At 38.5% G+C, this 23,920-nt stretch overlaps 1 protein-coding gene across 1 annotated transcript in view; it reads right to left on the reverse strand.

The window, feature by feature from the left end:
• The window catches only part of EPB41L4A (erythrocyte membrane protein band 4.1 like 4A), a gene marked incomplete at its 3' end in the record, with an annotated part of 134,826 nt that overhangs the window by 41,730 nt on the left and 69,176 nt on the right, over positions 1 to 23,920 (reverse strand). The window contains exons 6-11 of the mRNA XM_082336219.1: positions 21,075 to 21,195; positions 14,976 to 15,063; positions 12,767 to 12,855; positions 12,313 to 12,376; positions 2,155 to 2,246; positions 1,151 to 1,228 (exon numbers count right to left, since the gene is read on the reverse strand). Coding sequence (XP_082192345.1) covers positions 1,151 to 1,228; positions 2,155 to 2,246; positions 12,313 to 12,376; positions 12,767 to 12,855; positions 14,976 to 15,063; positions 21,075 to 21,195 — 532 coding nt within the window. The remainder of the gene's footprint in view (positions 1 to 1,150; positions 1,229 to 2,154; positions 2,247 to 12,312; positions 12,377 to 12,766; positions 12,856 to 14,975; positions 15,064 to 21,074; positions 21,196 to 23,920) is intronic.

Below are 23,920 nucleotides of genomic sequence, written 5' to 3' on the forward strand. Positions count from 1 at the left end.
AACAGGGAAAATGAAAATGGAGAAAGAAAGGGGCCTGGCTTTCAGATGTGCTGCTTTGAATTTGATTTGGTGCTTTCCACCATCCTTTTCAGGTTCACTGAGTACACAACTCTAAAGCAATTCTAAAAATCAGACCATAAATTATTTGGCTGAAAATTGCTCAGCCAACGTGACAGAACTGGATTTAAAACAGTGGTTGCCAATTGCCAAATCAAGTGCCTTACTCACTAGACAAAGACTCCATCATTTCAACAGGCTTAAAAACATAAAGTCTCAATAAAACTCAGTAAAAATTACTGCGTTTCTTAGAATTATCTTAGAATTTTAACTACATCCTATATTCTGTTAGTCCTTTGTGGCACAGCAGCTAGAGGATCTTAAAGCCACTCTCCCTGCCACATCTTCCTCTGTCTCACAGTATGAACCGCCCTTTATGTTACACTGCCTGCTTCATTAAGTCAGGCTAAAATTGAGACTAAGTGCTCCCTATACACCTTTAGTCTGAAGTTTACTGCATCTTTGAAGGCTTGCAGCCTTGAATGCATATCCAATTTTGCCACTTATTCCTGTTAGAAAAGATACCCCCATCTCCCTTCAGATCTGCCCTCATTTTTACTCTTAAATCAACAGCACTGCACCAGCAGTACTGCTACAGGATTAGATATGATTCAGACCAAGAGCCCTTGCCATAGCTTAACTGCAGCTATAAAGAAGGGCATCACCGTTACAGACATTATACACTTCTTTGCACCAATGCTTTGCCAATTCCCAGAAGAAAGGCAGCAGCCAATATGCCTCCTCATTTTGGTATTCCACAGTTGTCAGGAAAAACCCTTTACAACATGAACATAATTTCAGGACTTACAAGGACACTTTGACTTAAAGCATTGCCAAGGCTGCTCTCACTTTCACTACGGGCTACAGCAGGCCCCAGCCAACTCTGAGGATCTGGAAAATGAGAAGTAACTCACATTTGTCCCAAAACTGCCAGACATTGAACAGAAGTCTGTTAAAACGGCCCTGATTCATGCTTTGTCAGCAGAACTGCTCTGAGTCATAGTCTGGGTGGGGTTTTTCTCTCATTGGAAGAAAAGAGAAGAAAAGAAGGAATGAAGAAGGAATTGAGGTTTAAACAATGAAATAAATTCACCTGTACCGATGTTTATAACCTATGGATCCAAACTTGCTGAATTTTCTTGACAGAGAGTTTGATTCATTCTCTGGCACTCTATGTAGTTTGAAAAATAAAAGAACAGAGTAAATTACATAGATAAGTCTCAATTACAGTCCCCTTCCCAAGAAAAGAGAAGAGAAATACAAACTTTTCTGCTAGTTCCTCTTCATCCCTACCTTCAGGAGGACTCTCATGGGGATGAGAGCTCCACAGAGCCTCATGTTTATGCCCTCCTCTTTTGACTACGCACCTCTTTATTTCAGGGTCTACTGTAAACTGCTGGCAACCGCAGGCTTTCACTTAATATTTCACAGGAGCACGCAAAAACATCGTGCCACAGTAATGAGACTGCAGGAGGGATTCTGATCTTACTCATTTACTGCACTGCTAAAGCCAGCCCCAAGCCTCCCATCAACCAGTTCCGAGCTAGACAGCCTTCCACATTTCTGTTAGTGTTTTTGCAACAGTAAAAGAAAGTGTTTTGAGATGTGTAATATTGGAAACATTTTATACAATTCAATAAGTAAGCAAAACATTATGGAAATTCAATGAGTTTTTCTATGAAAAAACAAAATTTCTCTGCATTATAGGAAATAGTAATGTCTGAAATCCAAAGGCCTCACTCAAGCCAATTCTGGTACAGAAAATTTGATGGCTAAATACATAAAAATGTATATGGCAGCTTAAATCCCTCCACATACATTTGTGGACACTTCTGTTAAAGCCTACTTTATGCAAACAGAAAAAAAAGAATTCCGAGACAAAAGAAACCACTGAACTACTCAATTTAAAAATTATTGTTTCACATCATTTTAAGAAAAGGGAAGGCATCAGCTTTTAAGAGCATTATGTAACCAAGAGAAAAAATGTGGTTCCAGGCACCAAGCCTGTGTTACACGACTCTGTAGGTATGATAAGGTTCTTACTCAATATAGTCTCCCACCTTTTGGTAACGAAACCAAAACTTCTGCATCACTCACCTGAAAAATGTATGATGTTCTACACAGCATTTCCAGAGATGTTTGCATGTGATCTTGTTACGTGCTTCAAAAAAGAAGGAAGTTTCATTGCACTGAAAACAAAATGAAATAAATCAATATTGTTATGAGGGATTCTGCCAGTGAAGTGAATCTTCATTTACTGAACACAAGAACCGACCATCTCATATCAATGCACATAAGAAAAGACATCAATATGAAAAAAAGCAGGATCCATAGTTCTGCAGAATTCTTCATTTAAAAGAGGTTTTCTTTTTGGTTTCTCATTGCCTGAAAATAATTAAAGAATCAATTCCTTAGATACAGAAAAACAGAAAAGAAAGGATATTATTGAAACACTTCTCTTCCTTCATTCTTGTTCATAGATATTGGCTTTTTACCTAATTAAAATGCACAAAGTTTTTTTTCAAATAGTATGTTTCCGGTGTTTTCTGAAGTTGCACCTCTCATGTCAAGCAAAAATATATTCCCAAGGCTCTGCTTAACAGTATACAAAAAGGCAAGAACAAGTGAAAGAAAGAAACTCAAGATTCGTGATAAACTAATATGAGACAACAACACAGAGAGAAAATGCACAAAACATACATGTAGAGAAGAACCAAGATAAAACCAGAAATAAAAAACATGAGAGGAAGGAAAGATTTAAAAAAAAAAAAAAAAAGCTAACTTCAGAATAATTCAAAATACTAGGAAAAAGGTCAAAGGTAAAAGCCATAAAATCCACCTTAAAATCTCTTAAGGAAGACAACAAAAAAGAATATTCAAAGCTTAAAATCTAATCACTGGAAAGTGGCCGTCAGTACAGTAGACATGAGAAAAAGGCAGGGAGAGATGAAAGAGAAGTCAAGACATACACAAACTATAAAATACTTCCAACAGGCAAGAAGAAGCAACAGACACATCACACTGCTTGTGTGATACACAAGCTAAACATTCAAATATGTTCACATAAAATACACGTCCATATATCTGTCACTCAGTTAACTTAAGTGCTCAGTTTTGTATCTGTGATTTTCACAAAGAATGAGTAGTCCCACTGACTTCAGTGCAAATCCTCAGTGTGCTACATTACTGTCTGTAACAAAACTGAGTCCTAAAACCATTTCCCCGCTATGTGAATTACAAAGGGGGTATGATTCGTATCACTTTCAGCAGCAGATTTTAGGAAATGGATGCCCTTGCATTAGTTAAACTTCTGCAGTGCCAGAGTTCTGGCAAGTTTCTCCCATTCTTCATTTAATGAGGTATGGTGACCTGAAAGCACCTTGCAAACTGTGAACTAATTCAGTATGTTCTCTAGAATTCAAAATTTCACCTCTAACAAAAACCAATTATATCTCTATTAACAGCTGTCAGGCAGTCTCACAAAATCTCAAATTACCTGCTCTAGCAGCCTTTCCTCCACCTTGAAACAAATAACAGTAAAAATGACAGAACATTGCACCTGTGGTTAGAATAATTGAGATTTCATTCCCTGACAAAAAAAAAAAAAAAAAAAAAAAAAAAAAAGTGGAGACATACACATGAGCTTATTTTCTCCCATGGATTATTTTAGTTAGTTTAATGGCTGGCTGGAACAGTCCCATGGAATATCTAAGGAATGAAAATCATCCTCTAGTCTTCTCTCAAAAGCACATTTTCTTCTCTAGGAGTACAGTAAGACATACAGCCACTGAGAATACTGAAAACTCAGATTTATCTGAGATTGCTATGTATAGCATTAAATGATTATATAGTAGATTAGTCACATAAATATATGCCTACAGTTCCTTAAAACACAATTTCAGGCTTGATAGGGATCTTCATCTCTCTGCAGGATTCACAAGGCATTCAACTTGGAGAAAAAATAAGTTTCATTTATAAAAAGTAAAACCACAAACTTAAAAAATGAAGCTCATGTAAAACAGAAAAAAAATCTAACTGGGGGAAAAAAAAAAAAAAAAAAAGCTTCCTGGAGAATCTTGAAGATTGTCAAGGAGAAAAATCTACTTATACTAGAATTTTCAAGAGTAACCATATTGCTCCTGCTCCTCTGGCAACGAGAAACAAGACTCTACCCACTAAAAGATCATACTGCATTTTTACATTTTTAAAGTTTTAAAGAAGACATGTCAAGGGATACTTTTCATTTGCTTATTTTACACATAACAGAAATGTAGCTTCAGATTTTATGATTTAATTTACGTTACAATTTCTAGATCAGACTGTCATCTGATGTGATTTCACATAAACCCACACAATCGTAAGTCACCAGTGCACTTTTAAATAATAATATCAGATCAGGCCTGTGGTATTGCAAACTTTATGCAATATGATGAGTCAATTTAACTTCTGTTAGGAAAGAACTCAATGACTCACTTTTAATATGCAGGATCTTGCTCCTTTTTTGTCCACTCCTAAATTTTTTTTTTAGGCAACGAATCCTCTGTTGCACTTAAAATTATTTAATTCCATAATCTCAGGGGAAAGAGTTTGTGGGTTGGGGGAAGGGACGGGTGGAGAGAAGCCAGGGGTGTTTTGTTTTTTTTTTTTAAAGAGACTTTTTAAAATAAGGTATTTCCGCCATATCTTATTATTAGCCCAATTCAAATGCCACTGGAATTCAGGGGAAGATTCCCATCAAGGAAAAGGTTCTACTTGTCCATTTTTTCTTCTTTTTTAAGTTAAAGTTTTAGAATTTTCCCATGAACAGAACAAATGGCACATAACACACAAAAATCAGTGTGACTAAAAGAGGGACAGTATAGCTACATTGCCATATGACTGAAAGATCTGACCAGCAAACATTACTGATTCCATCATTTGAAGGCATTGTTTTCTAAGGTGGAAGAAAGCTCATCTCAGCTGGTAAGAAAAAAATTTTTATGATTAACTACGCGCTGAAACATCTATACTTAGTATGAAGCAATCAAAGCACTGAGGAAAAAACAGCATAGTCCTATAGATCCAATTTATCAACAAGTTATGGAATTCAGATCTGGAAGATGAAACAACTGCCTAAAAATCAGGGGATGGACTACCAAGCTTTCTGATAACACAATGAGGTTTGTTTATTTGAATTTGAAGGAAAAGCACAGGTCTGAAAACTATTGCCTCAGAATGGATGCTTGTAGTAAGTCAAATGGCACAGTTAAATTTTACTAAAAAGAGAGAAAGAAAGCCTAAAATGTTCATCTCCAAGGTCTTTCACCAACACTGAGAAAACAATTCATAATTCTGTTACCACTTTTTCTGTGAAGGATTCAGTAACTTACTGCAACTAAGTTCAATATGACACTGCATACAGCATATCTAGGTTTAGGACTTCCTCCATTTACTTTTTAAGACTTTTTAAGGCTTGCAAGAGTACTGTGATTACCCTCACAATTTATAAATGCATATATAAAAACTAAGCAGTACTTAAGACACTAATATTTTCCAAGTTTAATTTTTCTCCCTTAAGGGAATAAATTGATTTGTACAGGTAAAGCAAGGATGACCTTAACTGTTAACACCATGAACTTTTGTTTCCAATAAAAGGCAACACTTTTAGCATCTTGAACAATTGTAATTTCTTACAGGTAGTGAGAGTTAGCTGGTTTTTTTTTCTTATTATTCTCATACATCTGAACGAAAAGAAACAAAGACCTATAGTACTTTTACTAATGATTTATAGGAAATTCCAAACTCATTCAGTGTTGTTTGGTGCCTCACAAGTTACTCCCTGCTACTCATCCTGTTGCTTTCGTAGTGCCCAGTGTAGCAAAGGTGAGGCATCATAAACCGTGATGGCTCACTGCTTCCAGAGCAGTCCTGGTTGTCTGCATACTCTGAAGATCTCCCCTCTCCTTTGAACCACCTTTGGTGTTTGTCTGTTCTCTCAGGAAACCAGCTGTGCTCACCAAACAAGCAGAAAATCACTTATTTTTGTATGGTGATTTTTGATCACATCTGTGACTTGCACCAGCAAGGGATGGGGCAGGAGCACATGGCCAGGGGCTGCAAAAGGACAGGCATCCCTTGCAGTAGTATCTAATCGCTGAGCTCTTTGACTGCCTTCTCCTAGTCCTGAAAAAGGCAAGACACTAAAAAACTGTGAGGACAAACATAAAATATTCCCCTCCTTTTAAATGAGTTAAAAGCTTGTCCTGCAGTCTCCAAAACATGCTGAAGCTCATACTGCCATAGCCTTGCCACCATTTTTACCCACGGGAGGAGAAACAGACTAGAACAGGGGATGCAGATAGCTTGACTGTACTATGAGCTTATAAATGGACAGGCACTCAAACATGTAGCCACAGCCCTTATCTGTTTTAGGCTGTCTCTAAAATCAGCCAGAAGACTGATCTGGCAGGGCCTTTGAGATCTCCACTAAACAGCTGGTAATTGGTACAGCGCTCCACCATAACTCATCCCCCCACTTAACTGAAAGACTGAAAGCATGTTACTAATGCCTTCAAAGGAGGCAAGTCAGAGGGGTCATTGCCCTACCTAACCACAAAATGCCTCTGAAATTGCTAGAGCTGATATACTAGTTCAGGAGTGCCCACACGGCCCTTTGCAAACAGCTCCCAGCTTGCTCTGCCACACCAGCCGGATTACACAGCTTCCAAGCTCAGAGCAGCTTTGCACCCAGCTAGCTCAGTGCCCAGGCAGGGCAAGCTCAAGTCCGCCTGGAAGAGAAGACACACACTTAAAATGACAGGTGTTCCCCCTGGGGGCCAGAAGATCCCTTGTTTGTGAAGTTCATGGATGACTCCAAGGATAAGAGGGCCACTGTCAGTGGGCTTACACCCGTTCCGTGGAGCACTGAGCACTGCACTCATCCACAGATTAAAAACATTTTGAAAACCTATGATTCAGAGTAGGCTTTAGCTGCTATAATTTATGACAAGACATATATTGATTCCCACCAATCCGGGCTCAGAAAATGAAGAAGAAAAACCCAAACCAAAAACCACAGTAGGAACCCTGCCAGCACAGACTCCACTCTTCCTAGTCACACTGAATATTAACATAGCATAAGGAGGGATCTTGCCCCATTACAGAGCAGACTGCATGTACATGTAATACATGTGCATATACATCAAACAGAAATATTAACACTAGCTCTGAAGCTACTGCTTCCCAACATTATTCTTTGCCAGGTTAGGCACATACCTGGATACTATCAATTGTTAACTCCAATAGGAAATATTCTGTCTTCATATATTTACATAATGCATACCAATCATAGCTTATGTAACAGACAATGTATTCTTACTGGTTACACAAGGTCAATCTTTAAGAACATTACACCAGTCAGGAATTAAAATCAATAATGCTGTGCCAGTCTGCATAAAGCATGTCAAGATTGAAACTAACATATCTCAGCCTCATATTACACCAATTAAAAAAAAGACTAAAGAAGAACTTACAAAAAAAAGCTGGCAGTAACACCTTAGTGGCAATGAATTTAAGTTCATGCACGAATTTTAATCCTAGCTCTCCTTCAAAAACGTTCATTACTGAAGATTTTGTTATCAAGCGTTGAACCAATCTTACAATCCTTCTTTGATGGCTCAGAAAGTGGTTAAGAAATGGCAAGAAACCCCCCAACCAACCCAAACAAGCCAAAATCATTCTGTATGATGTATTAACACCACTGTGCTTGCTCACCTCCACCCTCCACTACCACTCTGGCTTAAGTGGGCACAAATACAAATGGTACAAAAGTAATTTGTAATTCTTAAACCATAATAAAGATCAAAATGCTATTTTTGTCTGGAATTGAAACCTAAGCTAAACTCGACTTTAGAACAGGAGGAACATCTCTTCAAACCCTGTTCAATCTTCTCAAGAAACTCTGAGAGGAATAAATCAAAAGTTCCTGCCTAGAACTTGCAACTCAAGATGGAACATAGCATGTGACAGCTCAAGAAGGGGTACAGCTGAACCACCTTATTAACATAATTACTTTTCAGACTTCTGACACTTACAAAAAGCAGATTAAAAAAATAAAGCATATTTCCAGAGTTTTCTGAGACTATTTAAAATAACAGAAAAATCTTGTATTTAGACAAGTTTCAGCCACCAGAATGGGGAGCATTATGAGCTTTGGAATTGCCCTGAAGTTCCTGTAGCATACATCAATGGTTGGTATTGCTTCTGAAAACCGTCTTTACCAACTTCACCTTACGAATTCAGCTGAGCTGGGCCTCTTCATCTGACTAAGCAAGACTGCAGAGGAAGGCATGTCTTGAAAATTTCTAAATCATTTTTAATTGCACGGTTTGGGGGTTTGTTCTGACTTGAAAGAACCCTAATTTCAAAATCCCTTGAAACAAAAATTTCAGACTTCCAAAAGACCCTTCTCTTACAGGAAAAAATAATGAAAGCAAGTGTATTGCACATTCAACACTTTCTGTTTTGGTGAAAGAGAAACATGAAAAGTAACAAGTACAGAAGCTTCACATAAACTCTGCAAAGGAGTGAAATCATTCACTTGCATGTTCAGACACAGTGCAACCAAAGTAAAAGGCGCTGTAACAGAAAACAGTTGTGGGGTTGTGGGGAACAGCACAGAAGTACTTGGTACCTACAGGCAAAAAAGCTCCACATCCCTCACTCCTGCATATTATTACACTTACGTTCCCAGCCTAGACAATCTACCAAAGCACATTTTTCTCTATTTTGTCCGTAGTTGAGAGAGAAATCTAGGAAGCAAGCCATGTTCCTCACACGGGGAAAGCACAGGAGCTGTGCTGTGCGTCCCTTCGATTACCCACTTCCACATACTGCATCCATTGTGATTAGGGTCCCTTTTGCTGCACTGGGGCGGGAAGCGGCGGGGGCAGGGGGAGCGGGCTTTGGCAGCCACCTGTATTGCTGGATCATTTCCAGCAATGTTGCTCAACTGACATCTATGCTACCAGGAACTGTGCACAGGCATCAGATGGATCTCTTGGTTTTCTTAAAGGAACCTGCACAAAAATACCCTTTTCTCATCCTCAAAAATTCTTTGCCATTGTTTGTCATGTTCAGGGAATCCTTCTGTGCAGTCCTCGCAGGGGAAAGGTTCCTAATTTCATGCTGATACTTAGTGGTTTCATGGAAAGCCTAACATGTTTCTAGCTCAGAATTCACAGCATGGGTCCATTCGGGGGACAATGAAATACTGATTCAATGATTAACACCACTGAAAAAAGAGTTCCTGTCAGCTGGTCCAGGTCATTAGTCTCCTATGTCAGGGTCAGTCACAGACAGCCAAATATTAACGGCAGCATTTTGTTTGTGAAGGGGCAATAGCCTTAGGGAGAAAACATGTAATACAAGCAAAGCAGTAAAAGATAAAACCAAAATACTGATGTTCATGCTTGCACACAATAGTAACAGGTATGCAGGAAAAATATAAAGAAACTAAATACACACAAAATGTTCTCGTGCAAGAGATATGAAGAAATACAAGAGGTAACACTACAAAACAGGAAAGGTGAAGCACCTTTATCGTAAGGCAGAAATCATAAATATCTTCTGCTCAGTAAATCATCAAGTTTATGAAAAGTGAAACAGTGTAAACAACAAACTCAGCAGCCATAAATATGGCTGACACAGACGTCCCACAGTGTATTTTTCAGGTAGCCTAAGGACATGGACCTGTACACTTAGACTGCCATGTCTGCCATCTGTTAAGGAGATCAGGATGTCCACTTCCACCCCTTTAGTGGGAAGCACACATTCAAATTCTTTCAGTAGGTTTGAAAAAATCTCAGACAAATTTATTGAAAGGGAGAACAAAGAAGTTACCATAAGCAACCTTGTGCAGGGGAAGAGCAACACTCCATCGGTACTAAAAGCAACAACAGCTTCCTCTTGATGAGAAGGTGTACCCATGAAAGGTGCCCGTCAGTGTGAATAAACGTAGCTCGTGTGTGGAAACACAAACAAAAATCCAGCCTGCACAGAGTTTTCGCTACAGTATGGAAAACATGATTCACACAAAGCACTCAATACACTCAGAAATAATCTGCTCTTCTTATTACATGATGTTAACTCCTTTGCTATATGTCATAAAGCTCTGTCGAAGACACAGGAAAGTGTCCATTATTTCTTCTCTTCCTGAATCTTTTCTGGCATTCTCTCCAACTAACTGGAAACACATAACACGTTCCAGACTTCGTATACCACATCTGAAACAAGGGAAGTATTAAATCCCTGGGCTGTAAAGTGATATCCCAGGAGGCAGAATGAAGTAAAAATGGCACGTTTACTCTCCTATCACATACTGCAAACTCACGTGCCAACATGGAAGGACAAAGTGATAGCATTCATTCAAAAAAATGGAGGAACAGAAGAAATTTGTGAGTTAAATTTTCAAGGAGTATCAGAACATACAGTTGTATAAATACACTGATGAGCTTTTCTGGGTGCAGGAACAGCATAAATTATTACAGTGGCTTTAATTCAGAAACTAGGGCTACTGTTTACTTATTCCAACACATAATTTTGTACAAAGTAACACCACCATAATGTTTAAAAAAAAAGGGAGAGGAAGATTTTTCTGGGCCATTTTAGCCTTTCCTGATCTTGTTAGGATATGAAGCACTGTAGAAACACTTCATATGAGTATTAGTTGCAAAGGAGATTTTAATGATGGTACACACCCTTGTACTTACTGTTCTCTTGAACAATTTCCTAAAAGTACCTGTCGAGACTTGAAATTACCAAGTGCTGTCAAAGTGTTTGCCTTATGATCACAATAGTAAGTGTTCACCAGCCATCAACATTCACAGTCTCAACTTAAGCATGTTTTCCAAAGCTTCCAGGTTTTCTGCTCAGCATGTAAAACCTTTGCAATTCCATATGGTTCAGACAAAAACTATACGTATGTGGCATCAAACAGAAACTACAGCATCACTTCAATGCAATTCACTCTAAGTCAAACTCAGACTTGTTTATACATGAACAGGCATTCACCCTTCACGTGAAACATCAAGAAAAGTTTTCCCAACCTTCCCCCAGCCTTCAAACAATTCTCCAATTTCAAGAAACACACCATCAGAAATAAACTTCCCGTAGATCACCACACCAAACAGAAACAAACCACTTGGGAGTAACACAAGCAAAACTTGCCAATACATCTGCAGAGGCACAAGAAATGCCATCCACCACAGAACTAAGACAAACAGACAGGAGTACACTTACATTTCCCAGAATGTACCAAACATACCAAATGGCCGCATGGAAAAATAACGGCCAAGACTAACAACCACTACATAGATGAATTAAGATACATAGATAATCAGTAAAAGGGAGTGCTGCCAGGAGGTTAATACTTCTTCAAAACTATAAACTTTCAGTCCTGATATTCCAAAGAGACCTACAAAGTATTTTCAAAAAATAACTCAGCAAACTTATAACTCAACCAGATACCAAAAACGACAGAATGACTACAACTATTTGTTTTATTACACGTCATAATTTTCCCTACATCTTCAACACCTCCCCCCCCGCCCTACATGCTTCATAGGTGATAAATATATTTCTCCTTTTTCCACTGACTCTATCTTAAAACCTGTTCTCTTGCTATCAACCTGCTATCATTACCCCACTGGAACCAACATTGTTTTCTCTCAAATGGTCTAACAGCACAATGAAGTTAAACACTGACAAATGGGTTTCAAGCTACATTATGTGACTGCTTCTGTTTCCAAGCTATAAAATTACTTGTGCCTCACAGCTTTGTGAGTTTTCCTCCATCCACATTTTGGTTAATATTAGCTTTCTCTGTAGATTTAGCCTAGTTTAAAAGCACAATGTAACACCATAAGTAGTCTACTCTAATTTACAGAGTATGATATAAAATGATAACAGTTTGTTATAAAATTCCAACTTCAGAACGATTCTGCTGAAGTTCTCCCCCCTTGCCTGCAAAATGTGGACAGAAAATCTTCTTCCTCCTCTTTCTTTAATAAAAATGCAAGCACCATCAGGAACATACTACACTTGAGGATAAGGTAATTTTCTTGCAGTAACTACCAATAAAATTAATTTCACTTTGATGGTTTCTTGTAGTAAATTTCATTAAAATAAATTGGACTTTGATGGACACACAAAATTTCCCACTTCATTAGAACTGAGATTACTTTTTTTTTTTCCTTTCAGGCTTAAATAAAAACTTACATCTTTTCCCAGGACTCTAAGTTCAAACTGTGTTTCCTTGAAGTGAACTTTTGTAATTCTAGGCCTGTAATATTAGAAATAAAGAAAGATAGAACTTCGTGAGACTTTCATTTCATGTGTAATAAAACATAAAGTTGTATATATTTACATACAAAGACAGAAACGAATTCACAGGGAGATTTTTTTTTCCTCAGGTATGCACTAGCTATCAACACAAAATTAGCAGTATTTAAATATTTCAGCATGACTATGGTAAAAGTGAACTATTTTTTTTCAATAATTGGATTATCAACAAATTAAAAATCTGTATAATCCAGACAAAGATTAGGAATTCCAACTATACCTTTTTTTATTGATACAATTAACCTTTTGAATAGATATCACAAATCATACATTTCCATAAAACAACATTGTTATTGTTTTAGCACCGACTGCACATTTAAATTATACATACCAGAAATATTTTCCTACTTGTTTTTTATTCTTGTAGACAACAACTCCTATGGGTGTTAATCCTAAAAAATATTCAGATTTGTTTTCACCCTAGAAAATAAAAATGTATGTCATTCACACAGTTGCAAGTTGTATCACTGTAGCAGTGAGGTATAGTGAGGAAGTCAGCCTGAGGACTAACTTGAACATAATGTTTCACTCTCTGTGCAAATGGAAAAATAGTACTTGATCTACTATTTTCATTCCTATATGAAAACTTGTAGGCATAGAGGCAAAGAGGCAAGAAAGAAGGGCAGTGAGGGAAAGAATGGGACATTCCGCATGCCGTGGTGAAAAAGAAAAATAACTTTTTTTTTTTTAAGGAATTACTTTCAGCTATTTGGCTAAACTCTTTATTCAGACATGAATGCAACAGACATCCATACTTTTAACTGAAGGTAAATAGTGATTTTCTGACCTCTTCTACTATAATATAACCTCACAGCTGCCTTCTCCCTCCTAAAATAGTATGGCCTGCGTACTGCTACAAGTGAAGTAGCTCCTTAGAGAGATTCAGAGCATCTTTTCTGTTCAGAATGGGTAGTAACATGCAAGGAACAGCCGCGTGCATCATGTCCTCCAAAGGAAACCGTTTCTGAGGTCAGTATCCAAATCACAAACCGCGTCAGGAGAGAACAAGGTGAAAATGCTGGTGCCGAGTGGCAGAAGGCCCCCGCCTCCCTCATTTACAGTCAGTAACCAAAATCAGATGCACCCTACACTTGAAAGAGTGCAAAACTTAGCGCATGAGGTTAAAAGAAAGCTGCAAAAGCTCGTTGATCTGCCTACTTGAAGCAATGAGGAAGAGCCCTGCAAGCTCTAAACCAGCAGAGCACAAACCACAAAAAATACCAACTGTGAGACGGACTGACTGTGGAAAGTGTCCTTCTGTGTGACTACTGACGCGAGAAAGCTCAAGCACACCTCCGCAAGCTCTGCCTGTGCTCCTCACTGAACTAAATGTAAAGGCAACTTTACTTTTAATATGACCAAGCAAGGAAAACAACTACATCTCTTCAAGTGTGCAGCTTCAGTCTCAAATGAGGGCTTCGGTTGCTCTTGTAATATAAACGGAAACAATGATATTCATGGATTAGACTTGGGCATATTACAACTCACCCCTCATTACCCACGCAGGGATCTCATTGCACAGGACATGCAAGCTAAAAGAAAAAAAAAATTCCAGGCTCTGCTAATTTAATATGATTTTGTTGGATCATGTTGAATCTTGTTCCAGTAACTCCCCCAGCTTTCTATGAGTGGGAGGGGCACAGAGCATGGTATATGAATACAATTAAGCCACAGGGTGCATTAAAAAATACTTCATATCACAGGCTACACAGCTTTCAGCAGGAAATACATACTTAATCTTCTGGTAGTATCTTGATTTCTTTATTTTCTTTCAAGTAATTTTACAAAGTACTGACATCTAACTCAGTGAACTATCTATATTACAACTCCCCATTTGAACTTCTGATTTCCTTTTATTCAAAAAAAACCTGCCACAAGTGCAATTATTCAAACAAGATAGAATGATGTTTCCACCAGGAGCACATAGCCTCCAGGTGATAACTTGGATCCAATCCCAACATACATTCTGTTTTACAAAAGAAGCGGAGGGTTTTGCTGAGGCAATACAGACAACTTGCAATGCTGCATGACACAGCAGTGGAAAAGCTTGGAAGCATACTCTGGATCTTTAGCAAAACCTTCACAATGAATATTAAAAAAAGCCAGACATGCTGCTGCTACCCCACCCTAGTTTTTGCAATGGCATTGAAAAGGTTTCAGGACACACTTGCTGTTATTTACACAAGAATAATGTGCAAATTCTTGTGTCAAAGACAAAGATTATAACCTTCTCTCATCTCTCCTGCCAATTGCACTAATTACTTCTTTTTATCTGAATTGTTTTTTTCAGAGTATAACTGTTTGTTTTTTATAGGTGTAATACAAACACAGCCTTTCATCTGAAAACCACTAGGCTTCTGTACATATGAATAACTGAATCCTCTCAGTCTGTACAGATGTCTTCCTTTCAATTTCTCAAGCACAGCATTTCCTTTCGAGTTATTCCGTGGCAACTAAACTATATAAATACTCTCCCTCTCACTAGTACAAGAATTTTTTTTTCATTGTTACCAAATTTAAAATATTTAAACAATACTTACATAAACAGGATGGAGATCCACTCCATACATTTCCAGGGATTTGGCCACCCCTAAGTAGTTCACTTCTGCCTCAGCAGGAACTTGACCCCTGCAAACCAAATTCTCCATAAGAACTTTGCACTTCCAGTCAACATATTAAAATAGATCATATTAATAAATACAGTCTGCTGGACAGGTATGCAACCTTCCTACCATTTGTTTAGACTGTCATTATCCTGTCAGCACTGTACTTCTGCTCACTGCAAGTGAGACTGGACAGTAGGCACAAACTTTTACTAAACTCTCTGCTGTAAGATCCTACCAAGATATATACTATCATATATACAGTGCATGCCTACTATAGTGGCTAATCTTTTCCCTGCTGTCACAAGCACACTTCGGACATTCCATTTTTAGGCTTGAATATGCAAAATAACTTTTTTCCCAATAACTACATGATTATTAAGAAAGCAGGAATGGAATCATTGACTGGGGTACTATTTCCTCATAGCAGTGCTGAAACTACAAAGGATTTCTGAAAGCAAGATTCATGACTTCAGATAAAGTATTTCTTCTTCATAAAATCTTGCCTACAGGAAGTCACACCAACTGGTAATACCCAAGTCTGCTACTGTGAAAACAAAATTTGGAGTCTGTCTCAAGAGACTACCAGCTTCAAAGATCCAGCCTGCCTTCCTATCTGCAAATATCAATTCATCAGTTAAAAACTACCATCAGCTGCATGCTGGTAGGAAACAACAGGTGGGGAAAAAAAAAAAAACTGGCTACTAGGACATATTTGACATCACTGATGAAGGATTTCTTTTCAAAAAGAACAAAATTGCTAAATAAATTCAAGCCTTCTACGGACTTATCCTCAGAATTTAATTTGTTCTTCCCTTAATAACTGCCATTGATACAACAGCAAGACAGTCTGTTGCAAGCGTGAAATAACTGAAGATGCATTTTCATCTTCACTCCTTTTTAATACTTCTGTGAAAGCTACTGGATTGTTATTGGGAAAGTATAGCACATCTTGTGGAAACATCAACTCAAAAAGATGCATCTCCTGCTTCACCCTGTGATTGTTCTCTTGGGGAAACACTTCACTGCATTTGCTACTTTTCAAATTCAAGGTGTGAAGCAGAGCTCAACATTTTGAGCAAGACCAGGAAAAGTCCTGCAACATGCACATTCTCGCTTCTTGCCCTGTCCTTTCTCCAGCCTAGCAGCTACTTTCCAGGTTTTCCCAACTTTGTGTTATGCCTAACAAGGTAAAAAAACACATCCAATGGGAAAAACGTGAAACAGCAGGGCTAGCAAGAATGCAATAGCATAGGTATTTAAAATGCCTTCTTTGTATCTGGGAGATGGGACATTTCAGCCCACCTTATCCACGCAGTAGCACTGATACTGTTTCAGGTGTTAGCCCTTCTTTCCAAGGACTCCTGGAAAAGCAGCAGACCTGAAGCTTGTGAGAGAAATCCCTTTCTTCAAGAGCTGGATTTCTCAGTAGATCTGTGATTCAACTCTGTATTCTGAATATGCAGAACACTGGATATTCAGCACGTCAGCATTGTCACATCTGACATGTCTTTTATCCAATTCTGCTATTAAAATTTACTCCATGGCTTGATTTTTTTTAAAATCTTGTTGGTAGCTCTCAGAAATGTAAGCAAAATATATACTGGAGCAGTATTGTCCTACTGAGTCCCCAGGGAGGCTAAATACCAGTCCTGAGCAAAGTGGATTACCCCATTACTGAATTAGTGCTAGAATCCAACACCAATTTAAATACCACCATTAGTGTTTCCTTACTGATGATACTTAGAAAAATGCTGATGTGCTTATCCCACTATTCTCACCTGTCTCTGAAAGTACCAAAAGGCTCAAATGTCAAATAAGCGTGTGCGTGTGTGTAAATATTTTCACAATAATACATAATTTATAAGAAAGTGTATTTGCAAAAATATTAAAGGCAGTAAAGATGTGAGCTGGAGCTTCTGAAGGAAGCAGATGGAAGCCAGAGGAGGAAGTCCTCCCAAATGTAAATAGAGAAGACGGAACATGAAGGGGAGAGGGGAATGTCAGGGACAGAAACTATTCCCACCATTACAAAGGGTAAGTGTTTCATTTTTACTGTGTATGAAAACACAAACTCTCCTCAGCATCAGAAAATTTGACAATACACACCAAAACTAAAACAGTCTTTGCAGTTGGTAATGACAGAGCAAGAATGTAACAGCCACAAAGCTGACATGCACCGCTCCTTTAGATTGACAAAGAGCACCTGACTGCCACTGATGGGCCTAAACGATATTGAAAGCTACTCACAAAGCTAACTATCAGGGGCATTTTAGCTTTCCTTATGCCCCATTGACAGCATGTAATCTCGATTCAACATACATCAACAGCTGACTCACCAAGTATGAGTTAGTCCCAGATCTGCTGCAGTCTAGAACAGGCAATGTTGGAGGGCCAATACAAGATCTCCCATTTGAACTGAGGGATCATATCCCTCCTCCAGCACCATGAGCATCCGCTTCTTCATGTGCAAGCCCTGAAGCCACTGCTTGCTCCTCCAGATGTGCATGACAACATAAAGTCACCTCACCCTCCTATCTGACCTTGAGATTGTCATGCTGGGTTATAGATGGGACAACAATTGCAGTAGGCAGGCTGCTTGATGCTGTCAGAAACCCCGCCCCCACGTCTGACTTCCCTCACCTTACTTGATTTAGAAACTTGCTCAAAAAAACGCATCCTGAATTAACTCCTGAATAGCTATTGTGCCGTGTAAAAAACTGAGAGATAACCTGCAACCAAAACCAGTTTATCTGGACATAACTAGTAGAAGCAAGGTACATGCAGTTCTACAGCTGTCTTGCAAAAATCCCCATGCTTCCATGCTGGGCTCCAGAAAGGATAAAGAAGTCCTTCCAAACCGTATCACAAACCTATCCCTAAAACATCTCTGGTAGGTGAGATAATTTGGGATATGCCCTCAGCCATTCTAGCTTCAAATTTCTTAACTAAAGAGACCACTGTCACCTGTGCAGAAGTCAATGCTGGCAGTGCTGATGACAGTCAGGCTGAACTAGCAATGGGTACACTCTTAGTTTCACACTCTTCTGATGCTGCTAAATCCCTGACACCTAACTGCAGCCAAGCAGCAAAAGAGTATCAGAGCTTTAGATCAATAAGCGTATAAAAACACTAGACACAGTCTTAAGACAGTTATCAATCCTCTTCGCAACACTGTTCTCCCAGCTTCTGAAATACATCTTCAAAATTATAAACTTTTTGAGGCAAATGGGTCTTTATCTGATTTACTACACTAATGACTACAAAAACTTGAGAGAGAGGAATGAAGGTTGCTTAGTATCAGTGGCCTGGTATATAGCAATTAATCTCAAGTTTCATTTCTCAAACACAACCTCTGTGATGTTGAACCAAACAAACTTTCTGTGACTCAGTTTCCAATCTCTGGAACAGAAAAAATGGTACTTTTTTACTTCACAAAAGGACCTGTAGTAAGGTTCTCTGTAAGGCGTCAATTATTATAAGGCAGTCAGGCAACCACACAGAAATAATTGTTGAACAACAAACTCTCTTCCCTGAAAGAGAAAGCTCAGGTCAATGTGGCAACTGGCACAGACTCCAATTACAGGAGAACTTTTCAAAGAAAACAGCTGTGTCTCTGAGTTAATACCTATTCTCATTAAACAAGGCACAACAGTAACATAACACTAACATGCAAAACTACAGGCAAGAAATTATTTAACCTTTATCCAGACTGTGGCTTCATTATAGCAAGAGAATCAAGAAATCCAGATCTACATACAAGATGGCGAGTTCTGATTATCTCTACATTACTTTAACAAAGGGTATGATGAACATACTCATAAAATGTTTCTTACTGCTCTCATCTTAGTAAATGGTTATATCACAATTGCACCTAACTTGAATTTGTTAGAACAAGCTTCTTTACACTTACCAGGAACATGAACTTAGAGATAAGCAAGTAAATGTTTATTTTGGCTTTACGTAAGGTTGAACTTCTGGCATATGTTTTATTTTCAAAACCAATTTCACATCTTGCATTTTTGAAGAAACTGTGGTCTAATATTTGGAACAGCAGGTTGGGAAGCCAAATCTCTCTGACTTCCAGTGTTTTCACACAGTGACTGGTGGTTTGGCCTCTGTTACTCATACACCAAGAGTACTTCAGTCTAAAACTAATCTCACTGAAAGTATTTCATACATAGAAGGCCATTTCTAAAAATGAGTCTGGAGGACAAAAAATGGCTCTGAATTGCTGGGGATTTTTTAATATTTTTTGTATGGCGAGAGACAGTGTAGAATTAAACCTCCTCCAAAGAGGACTACTTACACAGCTCCTGCAAATGCACCTAGTATTTAAGCTATATTCACACAGGATCACTTTCTGGCTCTGCCTTCTTTACTGGAAATTATGTTCTTTGCTCTAACTCTCCTATGAGATTGCTATGTTTTTCCTCTCTATGTTGCTGCTGTTGTTCCTCTCTCAAGCACTGACAGAGCTGATGGGGCCAGAGGTCACTAGTTCTTTTCTTGCTTTGCTTATCTGTTGGGCACTCCAGTCCACCTCCTGGGTGTCCTTATTGCAGTTTTGCTTCCCACTACATTGACAAATAATCAAGGGAAGACATTGTATGCACAAACTGCAGTCTGACAGAAAATCAACTGACTCCCAAAGCAGCATCTTGGGATCCACCAATCTATCAATTATCCAGAATGTCAATGATAGTACAACTCACATGTTTTGTGTCCAATGTGATTATTATTCCTGCAACTGGGAGATGGATAATTGAAGTTTTGCAGTCTCTATTATAAAAATTAATCTGTCTTTTCCAGTTTTTACAAAGGTTAAGTTGGGATTGCATTAATCTCCCAGGTCTGTTGACATACATGTATCAGATATCTGCAGTTCTCCTTTGTCCTGTCTGCAGTGCGCCTAATATTCTCCTCCTGCAATCTCTTCAACAGTTGCCCCTGCCAAGTACCATAACTCTAGCTTATTCGTGCCTTCTCAGCTCCTTCTCATACATAAGAAATGTTAGCAGGTACAGTTTCAATGCCTGTGAACTTCTGTAGTGCCTTGTTCAGTTTAAACCGAAATTATTTCGAGGCCCACCAGATACCCTGCGTTCCCACTGCTTTAGCATCACATACCAAACTTGGGAATTTGTTTGGGTTTTGTCCAGAAACCAACACTTTGAATGCCCTGTGTTATTCAGCTCTGCCTGATGACTCTGTTTCTAGGTGCTGCTTTTTTTCTTACAAATCATATGTTCTTCCTTACAGTGGAATCCATTATACTGACCACTGCCAATACATTTTATGTGAGATATGTTGGTTAATAAAATGAAAGGACTTTATGCTTGTAAAACCAAACTGTCTCTTTAATTCACGCAGATGTTGCAACTGAGATTATCACTTAAACCGTGGCCATACAAACTGCTTTCCTGGTACCTCCTGCAATGTGAGCTGCTCCAACAAAGATTCATGCAGGTTGCTACAAGCACTCCATTACCCCAGCTAAGGATCTGGCAAGAAAATAGAGGTTTCATTGTACCAAGTGCTGTACATTATGAGATTAAAAGTGGCTTTGTCCTAACAGTTCATTTGAATACACAGGGCAGTACGAAGAAAAGAAATGTTATTATCCCCATTTTACAGACAGCAGACTAAGGCATAGGCATAATAAGCAATTTGTCCAAAATTATGCAGGAAATCTGTCCTGGAACAGGGAACTGAACTCACAGATTTTTATTTCATTCTTTTTAACTACAAAACTAAGAGGAAACAGGAGAGCTATTAAACTGCTGGTTCTGAAACACCCGTACCTAGGTCTGACAGACATCGTATTTCCAGTTACTGTCCTACTCAGTTCCTAAAAGAACAACTCCAATTATGTAAAATGCTTTCTGTTTCTGAGGGACATATCTGGATGCACTCTGTTCTTTTGTTGGGCCCAGAGACCTCCACTCTGCACCACAAGCTGCTCCCTTCCTCACCTACCAAGCATCTCCCCATCCGATGTTACCTGCCAAGCTCCCAACAGTACTGAATTCTTACACCAGAGTTTTGTGTATCCGCTCTATGGCATCCTCCAGCTCTTCCTTCTGGTCTGGAACAAAGCGGTACTCCGAGACGTAACCCGCAGTGTGCTTATATGGGTCATAGTCTCCCAGCTCAGCTAGAGGACACAAGAAGAAAAGGAAGGTCACCTATTTTCAATGCTTTATGTTAACCAAAAAATATGTTATATAATCCACCTATTTGTTGCCAAGCCATCTCTTTCTAACTGACTGTCAATTTATCATGCAGTCCGTTAAAAAAACCCCGAACAGTACAGAACTGTTCATATCAGTGCACATAAAACCACAAAAAAAAAAGTCTTCAGTCATCTTAAAAGAGAAATGGAAGGTTCAAAGAGCTACAGGTTTTGTAAGGAAATCTACCACGTCTGCAAGTCTAGATACAATTTGTCCAAGCCAGCAAAGTTGAAATTTGATTATATATATTATTTGGCAGCATACGTAAAACAAGTGGAGAGGCAAAGTCTAGTTTTTGGAACACCTATGCCCTCATGATAAACTGTAATACTACAGACAGAAATGATACATATTCTTACTGGGACTCCTAACATAAATGTCAGTGTGGGAATGTAAATGGAGACAAATATTCTGAGACACCTAGAGGTACACCCTTCTAAGGGTAAGCGTCATTTCTTGTGAGGAAACACAAGACTTCATTTTTCAATAAAATATTGATATATTTCCTGAACATTAAATTCACTGTCAAAATCAAAATAATTTAAAAAATATTTTTCTTAAAGAACCTCATGAATAGCTGATATAATTTTCTTTAAAACAACCTTGAATTTGCACAATTAGTCATATCAGTTTACATGTTGCCATACAATTATAAAATAAATATGCATCTTGGTCAGAACTCACTTCTACTGATCTTAACTCTAATTGCATCTATCTGAGAAACTCTGTGAAAGTTGGTATTTCAGTTTTTTAATGATCCTGAGTAAAATCTGCATGGACTGGGCTTCTCTGAGAAAAGCTTCAAGGAAGGTTTCAATCCAACGCTCACTAAGCCAAAAACATAGCCAAAAGGAGGCTTCAAGAGCCAAGAAGAAAAAGACTCATCTAATAACTCATGTTTCTTTCCAGAATTTAATGATGTTTCTAGAACAAGACAGTGATCTGCTCAGTAGAGATATTGAGAAGTTTCTCTAGAAAATGTCCGTAAAAATTATGTGGTCCTTGCCCATAGCAGAAACAAGAACAGGAATGACTACAACAGCAACAACTACAGCATTCCCAATAGGAAAATTAGTATATTCTGCAAACTGTGCCATGGGTACTGATTTTTCCACCATCACCACTATAATAGTCTGCAGTCTTTGGCCACAAAAGAAGGAAATGATTCATGTGCTAAGGACAGGATCTGCCTGGAGACCAAAGATGGCAGGTGGGCACAACCTGCACGGTGAAAGCAGGACCCATGGCTGGAACAGGACGCGGACAGAGGACTTTGGGAGAACATGTGGCCCTCGCTCTTCCTCCAGACCTCGGCAGCTGCTAGCTCCACTGGGAAAGACGCCACTGATACCATTACAGAAGCACAGCTTCTCAGCTACTACTGAATTCCCACAAACGCACTTCATCTCAGTTTGGAAAAGTAAAAAGCATGGTCTGGCACATCACCCTTGGAAAGGCTGTTGACCTCGGTGCTGATGCTTTGCGTTCGTATTTTCAGTATTGGCACAGACATTTCTCAGGTGTCTTTATATACTCTGAACAACTGCAGGCCCTAAATAAAAGGGCAAAGCTTTTTATATAGTCAATGGGAATGTATGCTTGCTGGTGGCAGGATTAACTTTAAGCCACTGTATGTAATCTTTGCCATGCTTTAACTCTCCTCTCTCATGTGAGCTTCCTCATTGTTTTCCAATAGAATATCTGATATTAGAATCAGGGGAACAGGATTTTATACCAAAATAACAGGTCCCCATACTCTAACCACCTTACAAAATGACTACTGGACAAGAATTCATTCTTTTCACTCATTTCTCGTAATACGATTAAGAGGTTACCATCATTACATATTTTCCTGCTTCATATTTGCAGTATTTTTTCAGGGACGGCACGTATGCCATGTGCATTGCAAACAGTTTTTCAGAGTATGACATGTCACATTTCTTAGACAGCAAAATGAAGCTAAAAATAATTGTACAAAAATAAAAACTGTCTGAAATTTTAGCTTCTTGGAAACATATATAACACACCATGAAATTCTATATAATGCCCACTCCCATTTCATACACAGGTTATTCTGCCTTGTTATTCTAAAATGGAAATGAAAGGAGGACTATTTTTTGTGTTGTATTAAGTGTTGTTGAGTCACACTTGGAACACCAATAATACAAACAATCTTTGCTTAATACATATCACTCATGAGAAATCCAAACTTAACATAGAACGGATTACAGATACAGGTCCCAGCATGGCTCATTATACGATTTTTGGTTACCAATTGTGTTTGAATACAGAGCTGTAATGTGAAACGAATAACTAACTGGTAGACAGACAGCTCCTTTCTAATTGATTGCTAGTTCTATCAAGTATGCAGGATATAACATCCACTTCTGAAAAGCTAACTACTGATGGGTGAATGCAAATAAATGACAGATAGAATTAAAATTCTTCACTTCGGGTCAAAACACATCCTACCTTCAAGCATAGGTGCATTCATACTGACATAATGTAATTTTTGAAAGAATCTTTTATTTGACAGACTTTGTTGGCTGGAGGCTGCCAATAGCCCATCAAATCTGTAAACCTCCTGATGAAGGTATTGCGTTACTCTGTATGCAATCCAGAGTAACTCATAAAGTCTTAAGTACA

Source organism: Platalea leucorodia (genome assembly GCF_965183815.1).
Source record: "Platalea leucorodia genome assembly, chromosome: Z".
NCBI classification, from domain to species: Eukaryota; Metazoa; Chordata; class Aves; order Pelecaniformes; family Threskiornithidae; genus Platalea; species Platalea leucorodia.